Source organism: Nanorana parkeri, unplaced genomic scaffold (genome assembly GCF_000935625.1).
Source record: "Nanorana parkeri isolate BGI_ZX_2015 unplaced genomic scaffold, ASM93562v1 scaffold1222, whole genome shotgun sequence".
Classification (NCBI taxonomy): Eukaryota; Metazoa; Chordata; class Amphibia; order Anura; family Dicroglossidae; genus Nanorana; species Nanorana parkeri.
Genome location: NW_017307490.1, coordinates 294,909 through 315,235, shown reverse-complemented (window position 1 = coordinate 315,235; position 20,327 = coordinate 294,909). Strand labels below are relative to the sequence as shown.

Genomic DNA, 20,327 nt, shown 5'->3' with positions numbered 1-20,327 from the left:
TTTTTTAATCCGATTAACCGATTAATCGAACTTAATAATCGGCCAACTAATCGATTATGAAAATAATCGTTAGCTGCAGCCCTAGTTATCTTCAGGTCACTTTGTTTCGAAACACTAAGCATTTATGAAGCATTTAAAAACATCAAGCAGTTTTGTGAGTGCTGAATGCAAATGTTTGCTGGGGTGCTGGCTAAAGCTTTGTGCAATGCACAAGCATTCAACAGACCTTTGTAGGTTAAATGAAACACATTTTTGCACCTTGTTTGTGTTAACACATGCACATTGTGTGTATTGCACTTTGGTGTTTAGTCTTTTACACACCACACCATAGGCTTGAGAAAGATAATCATCCACATTTATGAAATGCAGAGCAGTGTGGAACCTCTAAATGTCCTGCGATGTGTTCCCCTACAGTCAAATCAATCCAAAACCTCTGCAATCACAGGGGGAGCATAGCTAAACCAGTTGCAGCATTTCCAGTCCGAATAGACAGCCACCAAACTGTCTGGATTTGTTTTCTCATTTTGTCTCTCATAGTTGAGGTCTACCTATGACGCCAATTACAGGCCTTTCTCATCTTTTTAAGTGGGAGAACTTGCACAATTGGTGGCTGACTAAATACTTTTTTGCCCCACTGTACATATACATATATACACAAATATATTACATATACACACACACACAGAAAACTCAAGTGGAAATTTAAATCAGCTTGAAAACAGTGTATGAAAACAAAACTACAGTCAGCAGAGACTGGAGGGAAAAATACTTGGTGCAAGGTGTTCAGTTATATGATTGACACTCACAGTAGTGTAAATGTGTGGGTGTTGCCTCATGAATGAGGGGAGAAGTGCAAGGGAAGATGACAGCAACTCAGAGCAATGTCATCAGTGGAAGAGGGCAAACTGAGGTAAGTCTGCCACAGGGTGTAAGAATTCTATGCATACTTGCACATTACGGAAATTGCTACTGCTAGACCCCCAGGTCACGGTTGCTCTTTAAAGTAAAACATGAGCAAGAGTTTCAACTAACAAAAGTATAATAGCTGTGGCAGCTAGGCAAGGTAAAAAATGCAAAATAAGGAATTCAAATGCAAAAAAAGGCAAAGTTTACATCAACAGTGATGGCTTGATTTTATTAATTTTGAGAACATTACTTTTAAGGAATACAAACCACACCAATAAAACTCATACCTGTGGACATAAAGAAGGGGATTCGGAACTTTCCACTCAAGACTCTGGCTCGTAGATTTTGTAATGTGCTTCCATCAAAAGGAAGAGCACCGCAGACCAGGACATACAGGACCACTCCCAAGCTCTGAATGTGGGAGGAAAAAAACAAAACAAAAAGTAAGTAAAAGAAAAGTGGAACTCCAAAAAGCATCATGTACAGACTTGTCTGATCAAATCCAACCCAACACCTAAGCCAACACTTCAATATTTGTTGTAAAACCGGGAACTAAAACCATTACGCTTGCTGTCAACCTGGGAACTCAGAGTACACGTTTCTTCTGAAAATGCTACATCTCCTGATTTGTTGGCGCTATATAAATCCTGTATAGTAATAATAATAATAATCTATTCCAATTTTTCTGAGAAACCTTTTCAGAGAGACCACGTCTAAATGTATAGTGAATCCTTAAGGAAGCTTTGTGGTCACTTTAAAAACAACAGAGAGCCAATATACCAATAGAGACGGCCTTTCTCTCCCAGCATGTTCTTTTTAGCCCTCAGCACTAGGTTACATAGTATTTGAGGTTGAATAAAGACATTAGTCCATCAAGTCCAACCTATTAGGATCTCATTCTAGGAGTACCTGTACCCCTGTATATTACGGTCCCTTAAGAAATCGTCCATCAATGACTCCCCAATTACAATATCCTCGATTAACTCTGCATTATTAGTGACAATTAGATCTAAGATGGCATTTTTTCTGGTAGGAGTCTCCACCATCTGGTCCATGAAGTTGTCGCGCAACATGTTTAGAAATCGCCCCGCCTTTGCCGAACCCGAAGTTCCATTGGCCCAATTTATGTCTGGGTAATTGAAGTCACCCATCACGACTACATTGCCCTCTCTCCCAGCTATTCCTATCTGTGAGTGAAGATTGACTTCTCCCTCTTCCCCTATATTTGGAGGTTTATAGCAAATACCCACGAGAAATTTACGGCTAGCGTCCGTCATATCTAGCTCCAGCCATAGAGTTTCCACGTCTTCCCCATTATTTGACGTGATATCGTCCCTTATATGCACATTTAGATTATTAGGACCTATTAGGTCTTATAGGATAGTTCAAGACAGCACAAATTAAGTCAGCACACCATCCTTGGAGGATGTATAGCATTTTCGTTCATTGATACTTTCCTTGGAGGATGTATAGCACTTTCGATCATTGACACTTTGCCCGACGAAAGGGTCCTGTGCGGCTCCAAAATGTTGCATTCACATGTCACATTAAAGGAGTATGAATAAAGATGAAATTCTAAAGCAGAATGGTGTGCGGACAACATATCTTCTACCTTGCTAGTGGGGACACATCCAGTAGTAAAAACCTGACTGTTTCGAAAGATGTCACGCTAAAGGAGTACGAATAAAGATGATATTCCAAAGCACAATGGTGTGCAGACAACATATCCTCTAGATTGTATACTGTGGCGCCAACCACCAGTTGTTCCAGCACCCGTTGGATTCTGGGGTATATAACGGTATGGTGTGCGAAGGGGATATTATAGAAATCCACTAGCAAGGTTTCTCCTGATCGGCACACAGCAATAAATTAATTTATTTTTGCCACTGTAGGGATAGAACTTTTGTCAGGTTATATTATCGTTTGGTTAACTGGGAATTTTCCTCTCTTTTCCTTTATGTGTTTTCAAAGACAGGAAATTAGAGGAAAAACCACAATAAAAACATGACATGAGTTCTAAAGCTATCAAAAATGGAGTTTGGTACAAAACATGCACTTGGCTAAAGGGGTAGAGGGAGGCATTCTCATTAAGAATGCATGGAATGTGCAGGCAACTGCTCTCACCAAAGCAAAACCACCAAAATGTTGATTTATTTACAGGTTTACTTTGTAAATGGGAACCTGCATGTTATCAGTGATCAGCTGTCACACAAAATCAAGATTACGAAGCGATTCAGGCTACTTACCCAGATATCCACCTTGGGTCCTTCATACTCTTTTCCTTCAAACAGTTCTGGAGCTGCATATGGGGGACTTCCACACCAAGTCTTTAACAACTGTCCTGGGGTAAAACGATTACTAAACCCAAAATCTAGGGAGAAAAAAAAAAAGGTGAAAGTTTACAACTATAATTCAGTGCCCAGTACATACCAGGAAATAAACAACGTTAAGGGGGGTATGGAAGCTCCTCCTGTAGACAGTACAGAGGTGGCACACTTTTGTTGTGCATAAGCCTCTGAACTTTTGGTTAAATGTTATAGCACAGCAGATCAGACACTTCCTACAGTTTGCTTAATTAAAACAGCACAGAGACATGATCTAGGTGTTATATCACCAAACAGCTTTGCATGCCTTCTCAGGAACTTCAATCGTGAATTGTCCCTGCTGGATTTTTCGAAGTAGAGACTCAAACCTCTTATTGTAATATTTGTACTATGTTCCACATTACCCCTCTCTCCAAATGGCCACACCTGGTACCTGAAGCCTGGAACTCAGGTGAACACCTCTCTCTATTCAAGTACCTAAAACACTTAACTGTAGAATGATTCAGTACATCAGTACTTACCCAGAGAATTCATTTTACTCTTTGGTGGACTGGCATTTTACAAAAAGAACACTGAAAAAGTATATGCCACCGCACTCCTGACCGGAAACAAACCCAAGGTCCGGGTGGGTGCCGAACCAATCTATCTAGGGAAGACACTGAGGATGTCAAAGACAAACTGGGTACATAATTCCAGGCTTCCTGTGCCTGGCCCTTCAGTTGGTGCATTCCAGGCTGCAGCACAACAGTTTGTGCATCATGAGCTGAAGGCACCTGGTACTGTTCCTCTTGTGTCTAGGGTCCGACAACTTGCACTGTAGGCAGGGGCAATGTAGCTCAGGGTAGGCCTTGGATACTCACGGGCAGCTGGAGGTGACAAGCCAACTGTTCATGAAAAGACCACTGTAGGCAGGCAGCAGAGACTAACATAGAATAATTACTCATGTCACTTGCAGTCAAAATCAGTGGTGGGAAGGTGCTTCCTCATTGCTAAATGACAGGCAAGACCACAGAGCAGCCACAAAACTGCACCCAGCGGATGATTCCATCAGCATTAACCCCTTTCACAGTAAATCGTCAGAAAGCAGACATTTTGCATAAGGCTGTGCCCCGACTCTGGACCCAGAATGAGCTCTGTGGCTAACAAAGTACAGTGAGGTCTAGAAAGCACCACCATGTATAGTCCAGTGCTGAAAGGCCACATTCAAGGGTGGCCTACCAATTCTTGTGTCCAGTGGAGTCCACGTACAGCCTCCAAAGCTAGTGCTGAGGAAATGCCAATCTAGATAGCTCTGTATAGAGACCAGCTCAGGCAGTACGTAAATGTGATTGAAGGAAAAAAGGTAATCTCAATTGAAGACAAAAAATTTGCTAGCAAAAAGTTTACACTTTCTAGCAGGACAGAAACAAAACTAAGGCACACTGGGAGTAGGAGGGTAGGGGGTGTTATACCAGGCTGGCCACAATGTTTTGTTTGCCAGAGTCAAAACCCTCCTGTATGCAGCAGAATAACCAACTGTCTGAATACCTGCCAGTTCAATTTTTCTGGAAGTGAATCTACCAGCTCTAGAGGAACTAGGTAAAATAAAAACCAATGCACAGTAAACAGGTAATTTATCAGCCTATAGAAAACAACCCTTAAAAAAAAAAATATGACACAAAAGACAGTATATTGCGTAAAACCCGCAGGAACTAGGTGATATAAATGTTGGGAATGTTATATAGTTACTCAGGGTTATGGTCAATCAGAAAGAGTTTGAAGGCTGAAAAAGAAGTGACATTATCTCCTGTCACATTTGTGGCTTCCACAGAATTCAGGAAAGGAAAATAGAAAAACAAGCAAAATACACGCCGAGATGTTCTGACAATAACTAAACCTTTCCATCCTACTCATCAGATGACTGAAATGAGCAGCTGCCAAAAAAAAAAACAGCAGATGGGAAGATCCAAGCAATTCCAGAGCAGCTCCTGGACTCAGGATTCCCAGGATCATTTCCCTCATCTTCCTTAAATAGCTTCCTCCATAAGAAAACCTGCATGGGACTTGTTAGCATTTCTCAATACTGCAAGAAGCAATCATACTGCAAAGTGATCCTATTCTGAGAGACAAGCTACAACTGATTAAAAGAGGACATGTACTGTGGAAGCTGTGCCCAGAAGAGGCAAGCTGAAGGCAAAGGGCTAGTTATCAGTATTGACTATGGGTTCCCTGCAGCGCATCTTCTCCCAATTACTCACATACCATGCTTTGTTCTGCATCTCTTTTGTGTGGTGGTGGCCATCTTGGCAGAGGAGCAAGGTTTTGCTTGCTCATAAGCTGCCCCTCGTGATACCTGGTTGAGTAATCAACATGCAAAGAGGTGGTGGAAATCCAGATCCACAGAACAGATGAAGCACAAGATTTCTCTCAAGCGAGGGAACAGTAAACAGCATTATTAGTGACATCACCAAATCTCATGAAACTAGCAGTGCCTTTAATGATCTCAAACTGCAGATATACAGCTATGAGGCTAGAGGTACAGGCATGCCTAGGCACATTTACATGTCAGGAAGTGCACTGTTATTTTTCAGGAGGAATGCAAGGAAAGGTAGTTTTTTTCTGGACACTGCTTAGGCACATTTAACATTTTAAGATGTTCCCTATTTGATAGCAAATTTCACTTTTTGAATTCATGTCCACTTCATATTAAATCTATAATTCCTTTAATGAAAGAAAACAAAGATTGATACGGTAGCAGGCACCTTAAGGTGTGAGCTATTGTCTACATTCAGCACACCACCGGCACCCCAATGTACTGCTGGACTCTGCTATGAAAAACAATATCCCCTCCCCCCCACCCCCTCGTTATCTGTGATGGTATTAAAGTCTGGTGATCGCTCATCCAAGCACCTAGCAATGAATAGTGGGATATGTAGGGAGTGTTTGTAAGGCCCACACCCTGAGGTTCATGTTTTCAGGGAGCTCTAGCACTGTGGAGATGTCATTCAACAATCAAAGCATTAGCTTGCTTTCTTAGAAGCCATGAAATGTTTCTTTTAATAGCGTTAACCTAAAATTTAAATGAGTCGATTTTTCTTGACTAATCTCATCTTTTGCTAAAGAAACTAATTCAGTAAACAACAGGTGAAGATTATATAAAACTGCAATCTCTAGAGATTGTCATATGCCAAACACTTCTACCACCTGCGCGCTCTAACTGAGCAAGGAGGATGTTGGAAAAGTTCCTATTTGACTTGAATGGGAGAAACTTCAAAAACAGCTTGGCTGAGTCAGAGCAGGCAGGCGGCCTAATTTCTCAGTAAAGATACTCTTTTATTTGATCAATTTGGCCTTTTAAATAGCTGAATGAGTGTGAGATGTCATGCCATCTTTATGTACTTGTGCCTTTAAACAAGATAAACCCTGCATATTGCATATAAAGTAAACATTTAAAGGGAATTAAGCTTTTAAATACAATAAACCAAATACAAGTAATTGCAACATGCTGAAGTGTTACAAAACTTGCTTTTGTTAATAGATTTGTAAAGTGTGTAAAAGGGGGAAACAATGATCAGTAACACAGTGGCACCAGGGACTTGAGAAGAAAAATCTTCAAATTGAACCCGAATATATTTGGCAGCATATCAAATATGAGCAGAGTAACATACAAAACACTCCGTTCATTTGTTGCCATCAGCTCATTGACTAATACTATAGTAATGGGTCAAAATAACCACGAGATGCTCTCCGGGACAGAGATGGCCCACTTTCATGAGAGCTGTGGCCCTGAGGCTCCTTGGCACTGCGGTATCTTCATGTTTAGGGGAGAGAGTGAATTAGAAGTGTTCAGTCATAAGCCCAAATGGTAGCTTTACCCCAGTGCGTCCTCATCCAAGCACATACACCAAATGTCTATAATAATAAACCAGGTTAATTTGACCCTACTGCTGATGTGTTGTTACAATAGTAATTCTGCTCAGAATGGAGAGGAACTGCGAGTTCAGACATTAGAAGCTCCATTATGCAAATTTCAATTTTGTCAAGCAAAGACGAGCACCCACCCCCACATGTATTCTTGTTTTTCTTGTTGGTCTGTAGTACCACATTAGGTGTCTTAGCTTAAGCAGACACAGTTCTAAGTTTCATAATTGTGGAAACAAATGAGGAAATTCTGAATAAGGTCACCAAATACTAACAGGTGAGGAAAAACAAGCTCATCATGAGACTCTCTGTACATTTTCAGACATGACTGAGGACTGCAGATTTAAAAGACCATTCCATTAAACTATTAGGGCAGTTAGGTTAAAGGCTGAAGCTCAGACTTCCTTCTACGCCAGTGCCCTTTCCTGCAGGGATGTCACCTCCACCTTGTCTTCCTCAGCTCCCTGCTGTATGGAACAAACTGCACAAAAAGCAAGTTACAGAATACAGTGTGTAATAACCAAGTTCAAGAGCTACACAAGACAGGGGACACCCACTTTAAAGTGAACCTGTACTTCTTGTTAAACTTTTAAAAACAGATGCCCTGTCTAACAGCAGACATGATAAGATGTCACTATTGCCATTATTTGCCACAACAATACTCTTCTGTGCCCCTCCCCTCCAGACTTTGTTACTGGGGTCTGACTTACACTGCCTTCCTGGCAAAACCCAAATAACTGCCATTAACAAGTCCAGAAAGATTGACTCAGCAGGCAGCGTGGGCACTTTTGTTGGACAAGGGAAGGGAAGTTAGTAGAGCTTAGCCCTAAAGTCAGAGAATGTGAGACTCCAATTCCTAAGGGTAAGTATATAAAAGAGTGGCGAGTTTCAATGTAATAAATGTAGGTAGGCTTCTGGTTGGATTTGGGCAGCCAACCATTTCTTTACCTTTGATAAGCATTGGTGGAAGTTATTTAATATGTAGACACTTATATAATATATCCTCACATATTTATGCCATAAATAAATAAAAATATTTAATAACCTGACAGATTAATAACAAGCAATAATGAATTCTTGCAACATCCAAAAAAAGATGTTTTGTAGTTATTCGTGTAGACATTCTAATTATTTGAAATGATGGTGTGGGCCATTTATGACCACCCTAGTGACAGTTCAGGAGGGCTGCACTGCTGAGATATGGCAACAGACAAAAAATAAGCCATGTTAATGAAATATTAAGCACTTAGTATTTGTATGTACATAGATCTGTGTGATTATTATTTAAATGACCAATCTGACTTTATTGAATTTACATACCCGCAATCTTGATGTTAAGATTTGCATCAAGCAACAAATTCTCAGCCTTCAGATCTCGGTGCACAATGTTCCTGCAGTGACAAAAATGAACCGCGGTAATAATCTGCTTAAACTTCTTGCGTGCTTCTTTCTCTGCCATGCGCCCATGAGCCACCAGGTGATCTGTGAGAGAAAAAAATAAGTCAGTGCTAGAGTCAAAACAAAAACTAGTACAAGTCAAAAGAGGCAGACATATTACTTGGGAATAATTCAAATGACTTTCATCAAGACAAAACCTATCTAGATTGCCAGCTCAAACTTTTGATCAACAACATAAGGGACACACGATACGTTTTTTTTTTTGTTAACGAGTACCAATATTTTTTTTCCCGACACTCGCCGACACCGAGTTCCCCCATCAGGAAGTCGGCTGGGCGATCATGACCCGTCGCCTGGCTTCCTGATTGCCTGGGGAGCCGGTGTAATATCGAAAGAAATCCTGACCAATCAGGAAGCCTGGAGATGGGTCATGAGGTGCCATCCGGCTTCATGATTGGTCAGAAAGCCAAGCTGCCTAGCGACAAGTGAAGCCAGCTTCCAAGCCAATCAGGAAGCCAGGCAGCACGTCATGACTCACCACTCTTTGATATACTTTCCCTTAGGAATTGGAGTCCGACATTCTCTGGCTTCCTGATTGGCTGGAAGCCTAATACACTTGCTGGTAGGCAGACTGGCTTCCTAACCAATCAGGAAGCCAGGCAGCATAGCAACAAGTGAAGTCGGCTTCCTTCTGCAGTGGTGGAGTTGCTCTAGTCACCACATTTTGCCCCTTGTCGAAGTCGCTCAAATCCTCACGCTTGCACATTTTTATTGTTTCCAACACATCAACTTCAGGTACAAAATTTTCACTTGCTGTCTAATATATGCCCCCACTTCCAGGTGCCATTGAAAGGGGATAAACAATGTTATTCACTTCACCTCTCAGTGGTCATAATGATATGGCTGATCAGTGTATATAGCGCCGTCAATTAACGCAGCACTTTACATTCACACCAGTCTCTACCCTCAAGGAGCTAACAATTTAAGGTTCCTTTCTGCAGATTCAGGTCAATTTAGACAGGAGCAAGTTAACCAACATGTCTTTGTGGTGTGGAGGAAACTGGAGTACCCGGAAGAAACCCACCCAAAAACAGAGAGGTGATGCAAACTTTATGCAGATAGTGTCCTGACCACACCTTGACTCAAATCCGGAACCGCAGTGCTTCAAGCCAAAAGTGCTAACCACTGAGCCAAAGTGCTCAGCCACAAAAATAAAATGGAAAGATATTGTATGCCAACCATTATTAAGACCAGAGGAAATGGTTCAAGACAAGGAAAGCAAAGGATATAAACACCCCCCACCCTATCCCAGGCTCTAACCACCCACCTCCCTCCAAATCAATGTATGACAGAGTCTGCAGACAGTAGAAACAACTGTTTATAGAAGACGCACAAAAGCACATCATATGCTCACCCAAATACAACTAGTCCATCCACAGGCACTGAAGTGTGAGATGACGGAATACGACTTCAGGATCTTATTGCAATGAACACTACACAGATCTGAGGCCTTTCAAGCTCCACTTGCCTGCTATAGCCTTTGTCAGACTGAAGATATATACTTTCATCACGTCAATTCTTACCCATGAACGGCTACTCCATGACAGAAGAATAAACATTAAAATCGATAAAAAGTCTACGTTTAACTATAGTTACATAACCCTCTTACTACACTTTCTAAATCACTAGAAGGGTTGGTTCTTCACTGCATGGTACAGCTTCTTTTTATTCTGCCTCATTCAAAATGTCTGAAACCTGTCAGTCATTAAAAAGGAAACCTGTCATGAGAAAACTATGTAGGGTGCCGTTGCGGACTCCTTCCCAAAATGTTAGTTGTATGGTTGTCATGTTGAGGCTTTGGTAATCCACAACAAACAGAGATAAAGAATTCTGACTTTTACATGCTCATTGTGGGTCAGTCACCTTTAAGTAAGGAAGGCAGATACAGCCTCACAACATGCAATTTTCAAAACACAAGCCAGCAAATAGCATATTCTCTCGTGCCATTTGTAAAGCTGGTACCGTAGCAAGTTGAGAAGAAGAAAAAGCCCCTCCGTTCTTTTTCTGTCTGTTTCCAGATGTGGGGGGGATCTCCCTTCCTGTACTGGAGATGCAGCAGGACGTGAGAAGGAAACACTATAAAGCAAGGGGAATGTCCCTCTTAAGCTGGTCATACACTAGTCGAATTTCATACGAACGTTCATATGAACAATTTCATATATGAACAACATATGATAATGCCACCAGAGGCACAACAAATGTGGACATTTTGTTTGATTTTATTCTATTTTGGAATGAATGGAGTTTCACACAAGAAAACCATATTCATTTTGTTTGAGAAAAATTTCCCATCCTGCTCCTGCTCCTAGTTTGACCCCATAACTATTAGAAAAGTGAACAAATGTACCGAAATTTTTTTTTTTTAAACAAACCTCTACTGGAGTATGGCCAACTGTAGAGAGCGGCCATTGGAACAGAGTGTCTTCATTGGATGATTTCTTCTCCCGTCTTGTCCTGAGACAAGTCCTAAAATGTTTGATTTCTTATTAACTCCTGACTTGCTGACAAGGATCAGCAGGATTTAAAAAAAAACAAAGACAGTGGACCTACCAGCGATAACCAAGACAGCAACCAAAACTTGACAGGGTCCCCATTCACACCTAGAAGTTTTGGGAACGTGCGTCAAATGCGCATATTAATACACTGTGAGGCGCGTTCCCAAAACATGCTTGTGTTGCCATTACTAGTTAATGTCATCCCAAATGCCGGAAGGAAATCTTGCATCAACGCGCACAAACACGTGCAAAAAAAAACACAAAAACCGGGAAACGCGTTGCAGATTTTTCTACGCGAGTTTCTTTTCTGCGTTTGTCACAAGTATAGAAACCCATGGAAATCAATGGGGATGCACAGCAAATGGGGAAAGAAAATGCACATGAGCAAGCACAAATGTGTGCAACCTCAATGCGTTTGCCAATTTACTATGTGTAAATGGGGACTTGGTGATCCAACCCCATTTGCTAAATTGAATAAGGCCTAAAATTAAGCTATGGTTTGCTTTAAAAGCTTTTAAAAAGCTGCCTACAGCTTATTGAGAGCTTTGCAAATGCTTGCTGTATGCACTGTTGCTATGCAAGCTGCAAGATCTGCAACAAAACCTTTCTTGCCTACCAGCGGTAGAAGGGTAAGACTGAGCTTGCTCCAGAGAATAACTTTCACTGCAATCTATGGTGATATATACAAACTGCTAAGTACATTATCTGCTTCCATGAGCCTACAGCAGAATGCTGTGATGTGAAGGCTATAGAAAAGAATGAGCAGTAGCTTTATAGCAGCTCCCATCTGGTGGGACCAGCATTACAAATGCACTGATGTGAATGGGGCTTTGCTACATACTAAAACTCATTCACAGCCCAGTTTTGTTTCACGATAGGGGAACCCAGCAGGTTCCAAACATTGCCATCCTCCGGCATCAGGGATCAAAAAAATGCAAACAGAAGAGGCAGAAAGTACTGCTTCAAAGTCTACTTATCAAAGAAGTGAAATGAACGACTTTCAAGCTGAAACTCTTACGCATATCTTCTACTACTCGCAGACCTAACATTTCACACTTGCTACTAGTCTGGCAGCTGACTCTCACTTGGCGCTCCAACATCAGGACATAAAAGTGATTTAATTCAATGCAACTTTTATTAATCCAACTGTGCGTCCGGCATTCATCCTGCGTTTCTGTAGTGAAACACTGGATGGAAGAGCACTCGTCCTATTTATAGGGGTGGTTGCTGAAGGAATGCAAGGAAACCAAAGTTTTGCTCTGCAGTGGGAATATTTGGATAGCCAGGAGGCGGGTGTAAGAGGCAAAGAGATGATTTCACAAGGAGGGTTCAGAACATGATGTTCAGCCAAGTAAATGGGGGCACTGAGATCCCCTAAGACCCTCAGAAATTAGGCCACTCTGGTAGTAGTTGAATGTTTCCTTCCTAATCCCTCTTTTTTTTTAATCCCCTGCAGTACTGTAGCTGAAATTCCATGACTGCAATTCTATGTAACTAAGCAATAAGACGACGACATGATATATAATGTTCCGCGCCGTACTGTAACAGTGAATTGGATTAATATTCTCTTTCTTGTAGACTCCTGTTCATCTCTTCATAGCCCCCACCAGCAGCAGATGGGTTAAACGATGTTATGACTCCCACACACTATACATCCTGTTTACAGAGTCAGGCTGCTGCTGCTGCATGCATGAAGGACCAGTATCTCATTACCAGTCACGAGGCTAATTTAACCCTGTCCTGACCGACAATAATGGAGTTTGTGTTCTACAACATGTTTATGGCATGGCTCATCAGCTGCTCTGAGTTTTGGGATGGCTGCTGTATAATCCTACTGCGCATTCACCCAGAGCGACTGACATCACTGTGTGTTCACGCAATGCCAGTTTTCCATTTCGCAGTAAATAAAAGGATCATCCCAGGGATTTAGAAAATACTCCCATCAAGGGAATATCAAAAGTAAATGGAATTTAGAGACTTTTACAGTAGTGATTAAATTACCCTAAAAGTTCAGCTTTACCATTCCAACATCAAATATGCTAAACAAACGTAAAGAGAACCTGTCTTTTGTACAGCAGGCCACAACAGATACACTTGCTGGCTCCACAAGCTAGTCATGTGAAAAAAAAAAAAAAGAAAGTACACCCTATTTGAATTCTATTGTTTTAAGTAGGGATGCAATGATTCCGATAGTAGCATCGGTGCCAATACCGAGTACTCACCCCAATAGGTGCGGATACCTTCACCGATACCGGAACCTCCGGTCAGAGGAAGATTTTCTGTGACAGGCAGTGCCGTAGGGGAACATGGAGCCAGGCCATTACCCACCGCCCGTCTTCCTGAATGCCCGGGAAGCCGGCCCCATGCCAGTGGAAGCACCGGTATCGGCACTCGGTATCGGCCAGTACCAAAAGCAAAATATCGGTGCTCTAGACCGATAAAAACGGTATTGGTGCATCCCTAGATTTAAGTATCAGGACATCAGTTCATTGAGGTTTGCGGGCATTTGTTGTGCGGGCAAACGTATGCACAGGTCGCTTGAGGTCTCGCTACAGGATTTCAATCGGGTTGAGGTCTGGACTTTGACTGGGCCATTACAACATCTTGATTTTTTTCTTTTTCAGCCATTCTGTTATAGATTTGCTGGTGCGCTTGGGATCATTGTCCTGTTGCATGACCCAATTCCGGCCAAGATTTAGCTGTCAGACAGATGGTCTCACATTTAACTCCAGAATACTTTGGTATACAGAGGAGTTCATGTTCGGTGAGTGGTCACTGGAACCTAGTGACTGTAGATGGAGAATGGGGTCCAAACAGCATGGGACCAGTACCAAAGAGCAACTCCACTGTAAGGAGTTTAGTCACTGAATGTCACCATTCTCACGTCATGTTTCCTTCTGTCCTATATTAATCTAACCCCTAAGTCACATCATTCCACACTTTTGCTGATGTAACTAACTTTATTAATTGCGTGACTTACCAAATATCTCCCCTCCGCTGGCATATTCTGTCACAAGATAGATCATCCTTTCGGTCTCCATCACCTGTAAGAGGTACATGAAAGAAGGATATGATAAAGATAGACAAAAAAGATGAAACAATGACTCAGTTGCAGAAGGATCTAAAGAACAGCTGCATATTTAAAAAAAATGCTTACATAAAATCAGGCAGCTGTGGACACCCCTGTCTGTATTGGTACAAGGAGAAGAGGGGACGGTTTTTAGTCAATCTCCAGCAGGAGCCGTTATTGACAAGACGTCTCTTCTTTTCTGTTCTCCAACTGATGAACCACAACACAAATCTACAACATCCAGTTCAACCCAGCCAGCGGTTGTCTATCAGCCTGGCCGTTGACTAAAAGAGGACTAAGGGCTTAAATATACTTTTTCTAAGTCCACCTAAACTCTATAGTTTTGTTTTTCCTTTCACAGTGATAAAGAGGCATTTTCAAGACAAGTTGACATGTTGGCAAGCTGAATTTCTCCTGCACCCTGCTAGAGAGTTTTGGAGGGGGTGGCAGAAGCTGAGAAAGACTTTATTACACTTCTTTAAGCCCCTGCAGATAGAGCAACATGTTGTAATTTTAAAGGGCTGTGGGCAGAGCTGGTGTGACTAGTCACCAATAGGGTTATCAACAGTGCCAGAATATAAACAGCAAGGATGGCAATGCTGAAGTGATTTCACTGCAAGTGGAAGAGTGTTGTCACCCTATCAAAGGAAGTACCTATTCCCTGGTTTCTTTGGCAAGAAGTAAATCGAAAATGTTCCAGTGGGTTCTTGGAAAACAGGCAGCCCAGTTTTCCCAGTTCTAGCGGTATGGACAGCCTACATCATATAAGTGATTTTATAGTGTGACCATAGTTCTACTCTACAGTTTTCCAGTTTTATTAGCTTTTCTAACTCTTCTGCTGAGGTCCCTTGAATATTCTGATCCGGCCAAAATAGATTTTAACAGAATTATGTTGCACAGAATTATGTTGTATTCACATACTTTTTCCTTCAATTAAAAACATTCAATAAAGTTAAAAGAGGCAAAGTAAAATGTTTGTTATATAAAAGTGAAATGAATTCAAACTGAAATTATTAACAAGATAAACAAAAAGAAAAGATCACATTTTAGAAGGCACAGTTGTAGAAACCTGGAAAATTCCAAATGTTCAGAAACTTTTCTAACAATTTTTTTTCTTGTTTCTTAAAAAAAACAAAACTGTCCTCTGGCTCTTAAATAGGACTAGCGGTTTCCAAAAATTGTACAATAATTTAACCATTCCTATTCACTTTAACAGTATTTTCCCATACCTAACAAATAAATGCTACAAAATCTGTGGTCTGTGGTTCACAACGACCAGGCCGCAGCCGTCCTTCTGTTGTGTTGTGAGGTCCTGATTTCCTAGGCTCACAGAGTCTAGTTATGTGGCCACTTGCTGCCTCCTGCCCAGTTTATTTGGGCATCAGTAACAGGCTGCTACTTATAAAGTCCAATCACAGCAGCCAGTCTTCCTCCTCCCCTACATGCAGAATGTACGGTGATATAGCTCATTCTCCCCACATACCAGATCACCCCCTAGTAAGGCAGAGTGGCCCCCAATTTGCAGGCAGTGGGCAGCTGCGCAGGGGATATGTGTATGGGCTGTGCAGAGCATCCCAGGATTAGAGTGCCACCCCCAGCTGATGGAAGGGCACTAGATGGTGGAATTGTGAGTACAGAGTGCCAGGACCAGGGCATATGAAGGCACTACAATGCTAGCTGTCACTGTATAGCGACCCTACACCATTATTCACCAGTCATATAGCGGTTTCATGATGTTTGGAATAATAGCAGATTGCAATGTATCTGGCCAGTCTAATAACTCTGCATTTACACAAGAGCAAAGTGGTAGCTGGATTTACACCTAGTTGCTATTGTGTACATTAAAAAATATTAGTGTGGCAGCAGATTACAATCTCTTAACAATGTACGTTATGTGTGTTGGAGCACTGCGGTGGCACTGATGCCACATCAACACAGCTTAAAAACACATTTTCACAGCACCGTATTGTACCCTGTGCAGTATGCTCCGGGTTTGCATGTGCTGCTGTGTTTTTTTTTTTTATAAATTCTTTATTTATAATTTTTCCAAGTGGTATAAAGACAATGAGTATAAAAAATACAGATAGGAATCGTACAGAACATACATAGGGTATTTCAGCAACATGTGCTGCTGTGTTTTTTTTTTTTATAAATTCTTTATTTATAATTTTTCCAAGTGGTATAAAGACAATGAGTATAAAAAATACAGATAGGAATCGTACAGAACATACATAGGGTATTTCAGCAACATGTGCTGCTGTGTTTTAAATACATATTTTAAAGTTAGGGCATGGAAGGTTTTGGAAGGAAGTTAGGGCATGGAAGGAAGGTTTTGTACTAAAACCTAGTCTCACTAAAGTTGAGAACCACTGTATTAAGGTATAACAGTCAAGCAAGAAATGAGGAGGCTGCCACTGTTGGCCTTTCCGTATCAAAATACTACTTTGCCTGGTTATAATGTTGTGGTTTAAATACTCTTTGCATCCCTAACCCAGAGAGTAAAGAGTTAAATGAGAGGCAGAGCCATCTGTCGATCAGCCAGCGGGGTGGATCTCAACAGTATTTAGGGGGATCCGTCCCGGCTGCGTCAGCATATAGCGTACAATAGCCCGCTATATACTGAGCTTTGGGTCACCGTAGGACATTAGTATATGTCCTCCTGCGACCCTGAAGAGAACTATGGCCAAAAAAGGTTGCCCCATAGTTCTCTTTTAAGGACTTTGTGCTTCCAAAATTTCTAATGAACAATAGCATAAAGTAGCAATTGATTGCTAAGGAGCTGGAACAAATGGTGCAAGCTTCACATTTAGCATACAGAAGTCTCTTGTAGAGATCAATTGCACACGTATGGAGCACTGTGCCATCATACAAGATTGATTGCGGCTACATGTGTAGCTTGCTCCATAGAGAGCCATGTGCTTGATTCGTTTAGCTTTCAAGAATACTTCTAGTGATTAATTGCAAGAGATTTTTGTCATAAGATTGCGCTACTAAAAATCTCCTGTATTGCGCTAGACTAATAAGTGGTTTAAGTCTCTCACCAGCATAAAGTACAATCACCTATGTAGTACAGATGAAACTCGAATAATTAGAATATCGTGCAAAGTTCATTTATTTCACTAATGCAACTTAAAAGGTGAAACTAATATATGAGATAGACTCATTACATGCAAAGCAAGATAATTCAAGCCGTGATTTGTCATAATTGTGATGATTATGGCTTACAGCTCATGAAAACCCCAAGAACCCCAAATCCACAACCTCAAAAAAGTAGATTATTACATGCAATCAATAAAACAAGGATTGTACATAGAACAATATCGGACCTCTGAAAAGTACAAGCATGCATATGTACTCAGTACTTGGTTTGGGCCCCTTTTGCAGAACTTACTGCAATTACTTTTGCACGATATTCTAATTATTCGAGTTTCACCTGTATTGTCTTCCCCTACGACTGCCAGAGCCAATAGTTCTTCACATCCCCTTGCTGTAGGCACAAGTATGAATTTTTACCTTTTGTAGTGGTCAGAACTGGAATAATGAATAGCTAATGCTGTGGCTGGATGGTGCCTGCATGGTCAGTTGCCATCATAAAACTTTGTCGCCACTGTTTGTTTAAACACATGATACAGATTTATGACTAGATAGGAGTTGTTTTCATTTGCTTCTCTTAGGCGGAGCTGGGGCCATTGCCCATGACTTGAGAATTCTGCTATTCTCCTGAAATAATGAAGGCCATCATGGTCATTGGTTAAAACTTCATGCCGGTCAGTTATTTGGTGTTCTGCTGCTTCCTAAGTGTTTGTTATTGGCCTGAAACAGTGAATGCGCCATGTTTTTTGACTGAACGAGATGGACTCGGGTCTCTTCATTCACTGCACCCAGATTACAGGCTGCATTGAAAACTGCTCATCTCTATGGGTCTCTTCATTCACTACACCCAGATTACAGGCGGCAAAGTACAAGCATGCATATGTACTCAGTATTTGGTTTGGGCCCCTTTTGCAGCAATTACTGCCATTACTTTTGTACAATATTCTAATTATTCGAGTTTCACCTGTATATCCCTAAGGCTACTTTACATTTAACTGGCTGAAAAACAACCAAATGAGTTTTAGTTGGAGTGAAAATAGCCAGTCTGCTAAAACAGAAAATCACTATTTTCACTCCAACCAAAACTCATTGCACACTTAGTATAAGCAGGTTGATTTGTCTTCCATCTTCTCAGACCTGGTTTCCCAGATATATAAGACAACACTTACCTTGTGTGATTATTTTCCAGCTGCTTCTACTATTAATATTCACAGCAGATAACATTTAAACATGACAAAAGCAACAAACTCCTGGTGCATAGCTGATGGCTCCAAACTCCAGAGTCAGCCCATTATAGTCTATTGGCTCAATTCTTTAAGAGCAAGGAGTTATTTTGACACCATAGGCTCAATTTACTAAGCTAACACATCAGGATGTATCCTTTGGCAGATGTTTTCTGTTGAGACCTATGAAATTTGAAAATTAGACACATGGCTGAAAATAGGAAAATAGTGCCTTAGAATGGTGTTAGAGCTTTAAGAATTGAGCCTAAAATTATAATAAGACGATCTGTTTCATCTAAAAATTTTCAATTGACAAACAAATATTACTATCCAATGCAAGCCTGCCGAGTCAGAGCTAGAGCTCTCCAATCAGCGAACTTCAAGCTCCCTGCTACTTTACATTTATCTGGCTGAAAAACAACCAAATGAGTAGAAAACTTCAAGCTCCCTGCTGATTGGAGAGCACTAGCTGTGACTCATTAGGGGGGAGTGTCAGAGCACTACAGAGAGACCACTGCTGCCACATGTAGAGCAAGGGTCCTTCTCTACAGCATGCTGGCAGAGGACAGGCTTTTCTAACCAAGCTACGGCTTCTTTGTCTACATAATGAACTGCAACACTTGAGCACTTTTCATTTTGAAGCACCTGGACTGTATTTAGTTGATTTAAACTGAAAGTTGGATTTGGCTTTAACAAAGGATTGCCAGATGGGTCTATCATTTGGGACCAATTAGATTCGCCTGTGTATTAAAAATTTAGATTTTGGTTGTGCATTAGACTCAATCACTGAAAGACCATTTAGTAATGTGCAATTTTGTGTCAGGGTTTTAAGAGCTGAGTTTGTAAAGACTTTTTAGCTTACAGGGCATTTCAAGTTTTGCAAGATCATAAACATGCCACAGGTAGTCAATCAATCAGTGCTTCTGTCATTAGAAACAATGAACAGATCCAGTATACAGGTGAAACTCGAATAATTAGAATATTGTGCAAAAGTAATTGCAGTAAGTGCTGCAAAAGGGGCCCAAACCAAGTACTGAGTACATATGCATGCTTGTACTTTTCAGAGGTCCGATATTGTTCTATGTACAATCCTTGTTTTATTGATTGCATGTAATATTCTCATTTTCTGAGATTGTGGATTTGGGGTTCTTGGGGTTTTCATGAGCTGTAAGCCATAATCATCACAATTATGACAAATCACGGCTTGAATTATCTTGCTTTGCATGTAATGAGTCTCTCTCATATATTAGTTTCACCTTTTAAGTTGCATTAGTGAAATAAATGAACTTTGCACGATATTCTAATTATTCGAGTTTCATCTGTAAGCATTACATATACATTGCCTGGAAAGAGACGTATAGGTTTGGGCTTTGTGCTTTTAATGGCTTCTTAAATCATCTCTGTAAGAAATACACAGGATCCAAGTAAGCACAGGGGTGATCTCCCCCAAAGGGATCATTTCAAGGGGGATAAAAAAAGGAAGCCAGGAAGATGCTTACCTGATACAGCCGAATAATGTGGGGGTGGCAAAGCATCTTCATAATCTGCACCTCACGGAATATTTTTTTCAGATTTTCCCCATCTAGCTTGGTCTTGTCAATGATTTTTATGGCAACCTGCAAAAAGAAAATAATGCTTAATGGAATAAAACAAGTGCCCTATACAGAACAATATTTTATATTCCTATATAAAAATGGACAAAGCTACCCTTTGCATGATACAGCTTAGATGTACAGATCAGATACTAGCTAATGGTGTACTTGAGATTACTACTTTGAGACAAATCGGACAGTAGACCAGAAGTTAAAAAAAAAAGTTACTTCTCTGCCCCAAACTGCAATGAATTTTTTATACCAGA

The 20,327-nt window shown here is 41.0% G+C and overlaps 1 protein-coding gene across 1 annotated transcript in view; it reads right to left on the bottom strand.

The window, feature by feature from the left end:
* The window catches only part of SIK3 (SIK family kinase 3), a 60,769-nt gene extending 40,688 nt beyond the window's left edge, over positions 1–20,081 (bottom strand). The window contains exons 1-5 of the mRNA XM_018568642.1: positions 19,969–20,081; positions 14,064–14,127; positions 8,451–8,612; positions 3,153–3,277; positions 1,194–1,317 (exon numbers count right to left, since the gene is read on the bottom strand). Of these exons, the coding sequence (XP_018424144.1) occupies positions 1,194–1,317; positions 3,153–3,277; positions 8,451–8,612; positions 14,064–14,127; positions 19,969–20,010 (517 nt within the window). The 5' untranslated portion in view covers positions 20,011–20,081. The remainder of the gene's footprint in view (positions 1–1,193; positions 1,318–3,152; positions 3,278–8,450; positions 8,613–14,063; positions 14,128–19,968) is intronic.
* Positions 20,082–20,327: the final 246 nt, after the last annotated feature.